This window comes from Sus scrofa, chromosome 6 (genome assembly GCF_054392235.1).
Source record: "Sus scrofa isolate SSC_HxYL_T2T_F1_AM1 chromosome 6, Sscrofa_HxYL_maternal_Yorkshire_Landrace_v2.0, whole genome shotgun sequence".
Classification (NCBI taxonomy): Eukaryota; Metazoa; Chordata; class Mammalia; order Artiodactyla; family Suidae; genus Sus; species Sus scrofa.
Genome location: NC_139388.1, coordinates 33,556,869 through 33,568,868, shown reverse-complemented (window position 1 = coordinate 33,568,868; position 12,000 = coordinate 33,556,869). Strand labels below are relative to the sequence as shown.

General features: G+C 34.3%; 2 protein-coding genes across 51 annotated transcripts in view; one reads left to right on the top strand and one right to left on the bottom strand.

The window, feature by feature from the left end:
- RPGRIP1L (RPGRIP1 like) overlaps window positions 1-12,000 on the bottom strand; it is a 343,331-nt gene that overhangs the window by 15,088 nt on the left and 316,243 nt on the right. The window lies entirely within an intron of this gene.
- CHD9 (chromodomain helicase DNA binding protein 9) overlaps window positions 1-12,000 on the top strand; it is a 242,136-nt gene that overhangs the window by 178,418 nt on the left and 51,718 nt on the right. For all 50 annotated transcript variants that reach the window (XM_084960257.1, XM_084960261.1, XM_021094174.2 and 47 more), the window contains 7 exons: window positions 1,007-1,150; window positions 1,245-1,500; window positions 2,611-2,821; window positions 3,981-4,176; window positions 5,233-5,400; window positions 6,097-6,276; window positions 11,532-11,642. In XM_084960257.1, coding sequence (XP_084816383.1) covers window positions 1,007-1,150; window positions 1,245-1,500; window positions 2,611-2,821; window positions 3,981-4,176; window positions 5,233-5,400; window positions 6,097-6,276; window positions 11,532-11,642 — 1,266 coding nt within the window. The remainder of the gene's footprint in view (window positions 1-1,006; window positions 1,151-1,244; window positions 1,501-2,610; window positions 2,822-3,980; window positions 4,177-5,232; window positions 5,401-6,096; window positions 6,277-11,531; window positions 11,643-12,000) is intronic.

Here is a 12,000-nt window from a genome sequence, read left to right as displayed (position 1 = left end):
ACATCTGGTAAAATACTGAAATGCTCCTTTTTACTCTTCATTCAAACCCACCCCTACTCTCCCACTCCGTACCCCAGTATTTACGATTGTCATGTATCTGTCTAGATGATATATTAATATTAAATACATATGCAGACATATGAATATATATATATTTAGATTAGGAATTTAGAGGTATTCTGTCAAATTTTAACTTATACTCTGTGCTATTATTATTAAGAATATTTTAATTTCCTTCTGTTACTATGTTTAATTCATAATGCAATTCCAGTTTAGAAGTATTCCAGGAGTTTCCATTGTGGCTCATTGAGGATTCTATCCCTGGCCTTGCTCAGTGGATTAAGGATCCGGCATTGCTGTAAGCTGTTGTGTAAGTCACAGACATAGCTTGGATCCCGAGGTAGAAGCCTCAGCTGCAGCTCCAATTCCACCCCTAACCTCGGAACTTCCATACGCCTCAGGCTGGAAAAAAAAAAAAAAAAGTATATTCCAATCAGCCCTTCACATTGTTGGATTGTAGCTTTAATGATTTGAGAATTTATTTTTGTGTGAAAAGTCCAGTGATGATCTGCCAAATTATAAAGAATGAACACTGTTTTATGCACAAATTACCATACCAAGAAGAGCTGAGTACCCCCCCAAAATACCCCTTTGTTATTTAAGATGTCTGTTTCTTTGAGGAGACCTAAAATAAGCTTCTTAATTATTTATAATTTTTCTTCTAAAAGCAATATATAAAAATTAATATCAGGCAAAGTGAAGCATTATGAGAATGATGATAGAGGTTTTTTTTAAAAAAAGTGATCGAGAAAGTCAGTTCATGAAGATATATGCCTAAAGATGTATTTTGAGTTGACTATTGAAAATCATAGTCAGAAAAATATTTGCTTTTCAAACCCTGAAACATGTGATAACCTATATCAGTTTTCCTATCATTTTAGTCCCGTGATGTTTGATATGAACATCACAGAACATGTTATTGACAAGTTATCCTTGCTTCATGTAGGAACACAAGGTGCTTTTGACGGGCACACCTCTCCAAAATACAGTTGAAGAACTGTTCAGTCTTCTTCACTTTCTGGAACCCTTAAGGTTTCCTTCTGAATCAACATTTATGCAAGAATTTGGGGATCTGAAAACAGAGGAACAGGTATCCTGATGGTCTTTGTAAATAAGTACATGAAATCTCTTCTCATTGTAATTATGTGAATATATGCTACAAATGGTCATCATTTTCTATGCAGGTGCAAAAACTTCAGGCTATCCTGAAACCAATGATGTTGAGACGATTGAAAGAAGACGTGGAAAAGAAGTTGGCACCTAAGGAAGAAACCATCATTGAAGTAGAACTTACTAACATTCAAAAGAAATACTACCGGGCTATTCTGGAGAAGAACTTTTCATTTTTATCCAAAGGAGCAGGGCAAACTAATGTACCCAACTTGGTTAATACCATGATGGAGCTCAGGAAGTGCTGTAATCACCCATATCTTATCAAAGGTAGCTGAGAAGGATTGCAAACAAATCCTTTTCTTTCTACAAATACTCGTGAACAAAATAATACCGCTATAGGAATAGTGGCTGTTACATGGAAAGGCAGCAATTCTATAACTCTCCTCCCTGGTATTCTAAAGGATTACAAGTGTTTCAGAGTCAGGATCATTGTGAACCACTTCGTTGCAGGGTCCTATGTTAGCATGACCAGGTTACAAAATCAGGAGTTTACTTCAGTCTAATTTGTACTCTTAATACCTCCTCCAGTTTAATCCCCCTTATGAACAAAGATGGAAAAGCTCATCTTTCAGCCTCCAAATTTATATTTTTCTTTCTGATTTCTTCTCTGTCCACGTGCCCTAGTCAGTGTCTCTCAATTTTTGTGTTCTAATAACATGACTTTTTAAAGCCTTGTCAGGTTCTGTATTAGCAGTCTCTCTGTACAACATTTGGGTCTTTTCACTTATTCTTGAGCTTATACTCTTAATTTATCAAAGACAAGTCATTTCTTACCCCAGTACCTAACTCACTTGCAGTCCTGGTACTCTTTTATCAGACAGGCTGAGGGAAGGCAGAGAGCCGTTAATGCTAATGTAGACTGTCTGGAAGACGTATCATCAAAGACCTATAATTCGACATCCCTTTTAATTTTTCTCGTTTGTTTGTTTTGATGGCCAGCAGTATGCCCTTAGACTCATCCAGGTTAATTATGACCACCTTTTAGTAACAATCACTGTTCTATTGGTGTTTAAAATCTAGATGTTTGTTTAAAAATGTGTTTAATCACCTAGGTTAGAACCACATGTTCATTAGTTCTTCTCCTAATAGCATGCGTTAAAACATTTAGCGAACATAAATTTATGTAAGACATTATGCCAGGTGTCTTAGGAGAATTAAAAAAATGCTTAAGACACTGTCCATCTCCTCAGTGGCATTACAGGCTGGTGCTGGTTGCGATTTAGCCACACACATAAATAATTCTAAAAGAAAGGAATATACCTACCATCAGAAAATTTTGATGTGTTACAGAAACACAGAGGAGTACTGTTTTAAAAAGAAAGCAGTTAGGAGTTACCTGCATTTGTGCACCGATGCTGTCTCTCATTTCTTTGACAGGTGCTGAGGAGAAAATACTTGGAGAATTTAGAGACACATATAATCCAACTGCATCTGATTTTCATCTTCAAGCAATGATCCAGTCTGCTGGTAAATTGGTCCTTATTGATAAATTGCTTCCCAAAATGAAAGCAGGAGGTCACAAAGTGCTCATCTTCTCTCAGATGGTACGCTGCCTTGATATCCTGGAAGACTATCTTATACATAAAAGGTAAGGCATAATTCACCACTGAATGATACTATAAATTATACCAGGTATATGTTATTAAGGTTTTTGCAGCACTCTACTGTAATCCAACTTCACTCACATATTCCTCTTTATATAGATAAGAATCCATTTAAATCTGTGCATAAAGATTGTTTAGGAAAAACCTACATATGTTGCCATAGTAGTCAGGGCTAAGGAAACAGAAAACTTTGCAAATGAACAGGATTTGTTCACCTACAAATGGGTTAATAATACCCATTCGTATTACATTTATACATTTTACTTTATTTGTAAACCCTGTAGTACTGACATTTTAAATAGATTTATAAACACCTTCAAAATTAAAGAAAATGATTTAAGATCCTTTTCAGGTCTTTTCCATTGTTTTAATTAGAACCTGAACTTGCTGCACTTTGATCTTATCTTGCACTGTATAATATTTACTCAAGTTTAATCTTTTCTGATTTGTTTAATGTGGGTTTTTAGTTTTGTTTTTTGGTGCACGACAGTAAGATGGTCTTATAAGTAATGTCTAATCAATATTTAAATAAATAGGTGGAAGAAGTGTCTTGAACTAGAAGTGTGGTAAATACCATGGTATTCCTCCTCTAGTTCCTAAAAAATTTTATGTACTTTTATTTTTATCCATGTCTAGTAATTTCTGAGTTTTATGTAAAATGATGAAGAATAAAATAAATTCAAAATTAACTGCTTGGTAATGACTATAAAGAATTAGCAATATCATTTGTGTTTAAGAAATTATAGTTTACAAGCAAGTGTTTCAGTTGAGTGTAAATAACATTATTGAGATAGAAATATTTGCAGGCTTCTTATACTGAGGAAGTCATTGCTTCTTGCCAAAACTGTATATGTATATATATCGTTTATTATAATGAGAACTGGAAGTATATTCATTATAACGTTTACCTATACGTCCAGAAATGCAGAGATTTTGTAACTTTATATTATTTTGTGTTTCCTATTTAGCACAAGCACTGAGAAGTATAAAACCATAGAAACTAGTTGGGGTAATATCACTTCTTAATTTTATAGTTAACATCATGTTGCAGGAAATCTGATAGATATGTCTCTATAACATTTGCTCAGATACCTTCATTTTCATCATAGTCATCTATCTAAATTTATTTCATTAATTTGATAGATATTTATATGAGCGAATTGATGGAAGAGTCAGAGGAAACCTTCGACAAGCTGCTATAGATCGATTTAGTAAACCTGATTCAGATCGATTTGTCTTTCTTCTGTGTACCCGAGCTGGTGGGTTGGGCATCAACTTAACTGCAGCTGATACGTGTATAATTTTTGATTCTGATTGGAATCCTCAAAATGACCTTCAGGTAAACAAATTCTATGGCTAAGGAAAAAAAAATATTTTTAATTCCCATAGGTATTTTTGATAATCCACCTGTTTTATTTTTTGTATAGACAAAACAAGATATACGTTTCCTTCAGAAATACCTATGTCAGATAAGATAGTGAAATTATTTTTAATTTAATAACAGTGGAATATAATAAAATATGCTTATTTAGATTATATATCTTCTACAAAAGCTTTACCTACTTGATTACAGTATTTAATTGTTTAAAATATATCATACAAATTTGAGGAAGACCTAAGCCTTAAGAATAACTTATTTTACTGACTTAAAAGAAGTGCTTTCTTATCCTGCTGTCATCTTTTCAATTATTATGTAACATACTGTGCATAGAATTGAGGTATCAGTGCTCAGAGTAAGTCAAAGTTTGCAGAAGATGTATATCTAGGAAAAATAGAAGAAAAGAACAGTATGAGAGAAATTCTTTTACTGTTCATAGTAGTCTTAGTTGTATTGCAGTTGATATTCTTGAGAATATACCTTGCTTAACGAAAGGTAATGTTTTAACCTCTCATTTGTATAACCTAGTTCAAAATTTATCGAATTTTTAGTAGGAACTTAAGATAAAATATGAAGCTCTTATGTAATCTCATGGGTCTACTTCCAATACATCTTCATATTAGAAAATTAGTTCTTTCTATGTTTAAATAAAATTTTGGTCTCTGGGTTGTTCACCTTAGGTTTTTACCCTGCTCCCCCTAACAGAATTACCCAGCTTAACTATACTGGAAAAATTATTGATAACATAGTAGAAAAAAAATTAGACATTTAGGATTAGATTTTAAGTTTAAAGCCAGCAACTAAAAAAACAAAAAACAAACAAACAAAAACTGGAATCATTTCCCATTTTCATAAGCTTTACCTTCATTTCTAGAGAAAAGTTATGTAATTCAGTAGCAAGATTGTCTAAAAGTTCTTACACATACTTTTACATTCTGTCAAGATAGTTTAATGCCTAATGCCTTTTGTGATATTTTATAAAATAAATTGAATCTATATACTTTTCTTTCCTTATAGGCCCAAGCTCGTTGCCACAGAATTGGTCAGAATAAAGCAGTTAAAGTCTACCGACTAGTAACTCGTAATTCATATGAGAGAGAGATGTTTGACCGAGCCAGTCTGAAACTGGGTCTAGATAAGGCTGTGTTACAGAGCATGAGTGGACGAGAAAGTAATGTTGGCGGTGTATGTATATTTTCTTACTTTCCTCTTTGCTTGGAGTTTTTCTGTCTTTGTTTGCATTTAATTTTAACCCCAGACAGCATATCATTTAATTTTGATCCATACTGACTGAACATTACTTAGATACTTTTATGTAAGAAAGAATTTTAGAATAGAGCTTTATTCACTTAATACTTTTGAATGCTGTTCTTTCTATATAGCTTCAGTGTGGTGAATTCTAAGAATGTGTTTTCAAGTAGAAATTCTTTTAGGACATTTGTACTGTGCCACAGCAAAATAGAATTTGTGAATTTTTCTGCATTTTACTTTTCTATAAATAGTTCTTCAAATTGTTTAGGGCCAAACTACTAGCATTGGCTTTGTCTTGTTATAAATAATGTTTTTTGGCACTTTCTCCAAATTGAAGTCTTAAAATCTTGTGCTTGTAACAACTGTCAAATCCTAGTACTAAAAAGAACCTTTAGAGATTACTGCTCCAAAGGCTTTGTTTTATTATTTTAGGCAAATGGCAAATCTTACTTTAAAGATGATAAAGAATCAATGACTTTACTGTATACTTTCAGAGAACTCTCAGGTATATCCCAAGCCCCAGATGCAGTTTAAATGTGACTTCTGTGTTCTTTAACATTCTTTAGGGATACTTTTTCATTTTATGAACTTAAAAAAAAGTTTATCACTACCAAAATTTTTTCTTTGTAGATTCAGCAGCTTTCCAAAAAGGAAATAGAAGATCTGCTTCGAAGAGGTGCTTATGGTGCCATTATGGAAGAAGAAGATGAAGGCTCTAAATTCTGTGAAGAAGATATCGATCAGATTTTACTACGCCGTACAAAAACCATTACAATTGAGTCAGAAGGTCGTGGGTCAACATTTGCGAAGGTAACACTGAGTGCTGCTTCGTAAATTTACCTGTAATATTCTGTCCTTCAAAAAAAAGTTTAATTGTCTTACTTTACTGATTATTTGCAGAGCATCTACGTAGTGTTTAAATAAACTGAATTAATTGAAAGACGTAGGTAATATATACTCTTCATTTTATTTCTGATCTCTCATATCATGTGTACTTTTCTGATTTTAGTTGAAAATGTAGTAAGGGTAATAACTAGAAATAGTTTGAAATATTAATCAGAATAGAACATTTGAAGTCACATTTAGAAATTAAAGAACATATATGACAAAGAGCAAAATATAAGTAATATAGTGTGGGAATATAAATCATTTTACGTTAACTTATAATAATTTAAAGTACTTAAAGGACAGAAGAGATTTCTAATTTCATTTAAAACATTTAAATCAAGTTTGTATCTTGAACTCACATTCATCTTGAAATATTAATAACTGTCTATCAGCCCTATTGGGGGAAAATTTTTAAAGTTTACTGTCTATATGTGTCCTTATGTTTTTTCCTCCCAAAGGAGACATGGTAAACTTGTGTCTTGCATTCATCTAGGCATTTTTTTAATCGCAGTATTCTGTCCCCCCAGCACTGATTCATGCAGGTTTTCTACATTCCGCTCTACTTCCATTCTGCATTTTCTTCCTTCATCCTCTCTCCACCTCCAACCCAAAAGTCTTTGTTCATCTTTATGGTGAACACGGTATTATAATAGGTAGTCCAGACACTGTACCAAAAGTAATGATATTTATTCATGTGAAAATTTTTCTCTTGCATGCGTATAGCAAATCTTGTGTCAACTACTTTACTAAGTGCTGAAAACACCAAAATGAAATGACTGTGGTCCCTGCAAAAAGTGAAGGAGAAAATGATTAATTCAGCATAATATGGGAGAACAGAGAATCAGGAAAACCCTTGCAGAGAAAATAACAGTTGAGCTGAGGTGAAGGAGGTTTGAATTTTGTTGTGTTCCAAAAAGTGAAATGCCACATAAATGAACCATACGTTACTAAACTTCAAGGAAGGTTTCAGGAAATCTGGCCTAAGTGTTTATGGTGCACAGTGTAAATTAAATGGAGATGAAAATGAAGGTTAGGGAGGTTGGACCCAAATTGTGAAGGGCTCAAACAATTTCATTAAAAAAAAAAAGGTTAAAAAGCTTTTAAATCCCTTCAAGCAGAAAATGGACATAATACAATCTGGTTTAGAAGTTTAACTCCAGCATCAGTGCAGAGAATGAGGTTGAAATGAGAAAGATAGGCTGTGGCGATGGGTGAACTCCGGTAGTAGAGATCCACTTGAAAGGACAGAAATTAATGACCAGTTAGAAATTTGTGGAAGGAGGAGTCCAAAATGACTTGAAGATAGATTTCTGGCCCAAGTCGCTAGGAGGGTCATGGTGTCATTTAGTAAGACAGGGAATGCAGGAGAAGGAAATTCTTATGGAGAAAATAAAATATTGGATCTGTTATATTTGTGACATTTACAAGCCCTTCAAGTGAAAATTTCCAGGAAAATTGCCTCGGGCGCAGATACAGATTTGGGAGTTAACAGAGAAAAAAGCAGAAGAAAGTAGTATTGTGGAAAGAAAAGGAATCTGCAGAAGTACATTATAAGGATGAGACCTAAAACTAGTCAGGACTTGGTAGATATACCCTGGCTCTAGCTTCTTTCCTGAGAAGTCTTGTTTCCCTCAGATTTCTTGATCTTACTCAAGTTGTCAAGGCACTATATACGGTATTTTCTCCCTCAGTGCCTGAAACTATCTGAAATGTGGTTAATTTAACCAAAAGGTATTTGTCATAGCTATCACCTTTGTTGGCTAGGCTCAGCATAGAGATATTCTCCTTCAAGTTCTTTTTTTTTTCTTAATAGAGGCATATGCTTTCTCATTTACAGTGTTAATGATAATAATCATGGAAAGTCAGCACACCAGGGTTTGAATTCTGACTCGTATGCTTAGTGACCCTGGACAGTTGATTTAACCTTTATGAGTCTTTCTGGTCCTGAAAGAGGAAAGTGTAATGATCATGCTTGACCTCTCTCGCTTTGCTCAAGTATGCGCTAACTGTAACTAGCCGTACTCTAAGAATATGAAATACTTAAGCTCTTAAATATCTATTTTAAACCCTCAGACCAGGGCATAATTGTTGCATTTGAAAAGAGAGCTTGCTGAAAAGGTACCACAGTAGCTGAGCAGAGTCCAGAGAGTTTGCCTGTACTTGTCTTATAATTTTCTTATTTCCATAATTGTGTGGGAAGGCCACTATATAGTGGACATTTGGCATAGTGGAATATGGCACCAAAGGAATAAAGTTGATACTATTTTATACTTTTCACTGGAATTTCATCTGTATATAGTTACCTATGTAATATAAGGTACACATATGGAGCAGGGTGCATAATAAGACCAATTAGATTTGGTACATGTATCCGTCAATTAAAGTCATTGTTGGTAAATTCATTTATAAATGGTTATATCACCTGAACCTTGTTTTGAGAGATTTTTCCCAAGAGCCATTAAGTGGATCCTAGAAAGAGAAAAGTTTCTGGTCTGATTTTAAATTTGGTATAAGACAAAAGACTTTGAATTGCTTTTTCGTAGGAGCCCTTCTCTGGCACCTAAGATCTTTCTGCTACTTTCTTAAGTAGGAAGATAGGCTTCACCATTTAAAAGTTTTCCCTTACAAGTAATAAAGGAATTTAATGATGGAAAGGATGCATTTTAAGAAAAATATTTGGAGGGGAACTAGGATATTAAGATTTAACATTTGAAAATAGTTGGTAACCCTGTACTTGATGGCATCTTCCACAGCAGGCATTTCATTTCTGAGGTATTAATCCAATATTAGAAATCTTGGGAATTTTGTAAGTCATTTTGAAAGTGGCTTATAGATCAGTTAATAAGAAAATTTGGAGTTATTTATGAATGTTTAAAATGTTTTTATTTGAAAAATGAGTTTTTCATTTTCCTGCCAAAGATTTTTTTTTTTTTTTTTTTTTTTTTGATAGACTTGACCCCACCTGTGGCATGTGGAAGTTCCTGGGCCAGGGACCAAACCTAAGCCATAGCAGAGACAATGCCAAATCCTCAACTGGTAGTCCACCAGGGAACTCCATATATATATATGGGAGTTTTTATTTATGATGCATATATTTTAAAGCCATTTAATTTTGAAATACAGTTTCTCATGGGCAAATTATTTTAATTATCAACAATTATCTAGTAGTAGAATAAAAGTGATTATCTACTGTGACATAGAATTTTTTTTTAGGTAAGCAACAATAAATTATGTTTCAAAAATCTAATTGTTTCCTTTTAGTGACTTTTAATATTTAATCGCGTTTCATATTTAATGACTACTGAAGAGGCTTTTGTATCATGAAGATTATAGGACAAAATAAAACTCTATGAACTTCAGTGAATTTTTCATTGTTCATGAACATTTATGAGTTTATATTAATGAAGATTCGAGGAGTTTCCATTGTGGCTCAGTGGGTTAAGAACCTGATATTGTGTCCATGAGAATGTAGGGATCCCTTGCCTCACCCAGTGGGTTAAGGAACCAGCGTTGCTGTAATCTATGGTACTCAGATCCAGTGCTGCTGTGACCGACAGCTGCAGCTCCAATTCAGACCCTTGGAGCTGCAGCTGCAGACCTATACCACAGCCAGAGCAACACCAGATCCTTAACCCCCTGAGCCGCAATGGGAACTCTTATATTTTAAAGCAAACCTGGGACATTATATCATATGGAAATTCCCAGGCTAGGGGTCGAATCGAAGCTGTAGTTGATGGCCTACACCACAGCCACAGCAATGCAGGGATCTGAGCCACATCTGCAGCTTATACCATGGCTCATCCGTAACCCACTGAGCAAGGCCAGGGATCAAACCCATGTCCTCATGGATTACTAGTTGGGTTGTTACCACTGAGGCACAACAGGAACTCCCAAACTTCCAGTTATCTTGAATGTCATAAATAGTTTGTTTGCTTATTGTCTTTTTCATGTATAATTTTCTGCATTTTGTAATTCCATCAAAATGGGCTCTTTAATGATGATTTCTATCATTCGATTACATCCCAGATAATTAGGCCTTGTCCTGAAGCCATTTACCAATTATGTTCTCCTTTGAAGATCATTTTATGTGATTACTTTCTTCCGTCCGTTTATTCTGTTTTTTTTTTTTTTTTTTTTTTTTTTTCCTTTTTAGGGCCGCACTTGCGGCATATGGAAGTTCCCAGGCTAGCAGTCGAGTCAGAGCTACAGCTGCCGGCCTATGCCACAGCCACAGCAGTGCAGGTTCCAAGCCATGTCTGCAACCTATACAACAGCTCATGGCAATGCCAGATCACTGAGCCACTGAGCGAGGCCAGGATTGAACCCACATCCTCATGGATGCCAGTCAGACTCGTTTCCACTGCGCCACAACAGAAACTACCCCATTTATTCTTATAAGAGTTAAGCATTCATATTTAGACCCTTTTCTTAAAGCATTATGTATCTTCTTTACATAGTATATTTTTATAAAGCGCTTTGATGACTTTTATTTGAAGCAGCGTATCTATTTTTAGGAATTTAAGTTGCAAATAATGGTAATTAGTTTATGAATTACGGTGTTGAACCAACTAAAAGATTTAATAATTTCTACAATATTTAAAAGATAAATCATTTATATTTTCTTCTTTTATTCCGATATAATTTTGTAAATTTTTACAGCAATTATACTTTTTTTTTCTCGTCAGGAAAAGTTCTTAAATGAAAGATGGATATTCATTTTTACTTTATTTCTCATAGCTTGTATTGCATTTTCTTTGGAAGGCATCCATGTAAAAATGTGATAGAAATAAGGTAGGATAATGCCAGAAAATGAACTGTATAGGGTAAATAGGTTTGAAATTATTATTATAACCCAATTTCTTAACATTTGATAGTATTTCTAAAAAGCATATCTGTATCCTGTGTGGTTATTTGACCAAAAAGATTTGATCTCTGATTTTCAAAAGTTTGAATTAATAGTAATAACTTATTTTAACTGTGTTCCTAAAACTCCAACCTATGTTGTTATCAAGACTTCTGCCTTTGTGTTTCAGACCATGGCCTTTGAAAGATCTTTTGAGTGTGTGTGTATATGCTAAACTCAGATTCTATCCGGAGTAAATGTGAGGAGATAAGGGTTTACATATGCTTTCCTCTAAGCTTCAAAACATTTTTAAAAATTCCCATATGTATTTCAGGCAAGTTTTGTTGCATCTGGAAACCGAACAGATATTTCCTTAGATGATCCCAACTTCTGGCAAAAATGGGCAAAAAAGGCAGAAATAGACATAGATGCCATCAGTGGTAGAGTAAGTATTTCTTTCCCTTTTTTTAAAAAAATTACCTTTTGGAATATTTTGGTAATATTAAAATATTTTAATGTATTCAGCTTTGTCATTACTGAAATTTATCTGCATAAGTAAATTGATACGGGGTGGTAGAATTATCATATATTGAATAAGGTATTGCTTCAATTTTTTTTTCACTATTTTCAGGGTCGAACCTGAAGCATATGGAAGTTCCCAGGCCAGGGGTCAAATCAGAGCTTCCACTGCTGGCCTACACCACAGCTACAGCAACGCCAAATCTGAGCTATATCTGGAGCCTACAACACAGCTTGCAGCAGCATCAGATCCTTAACCCACTGAGCATTGTTTGCCGGGGATC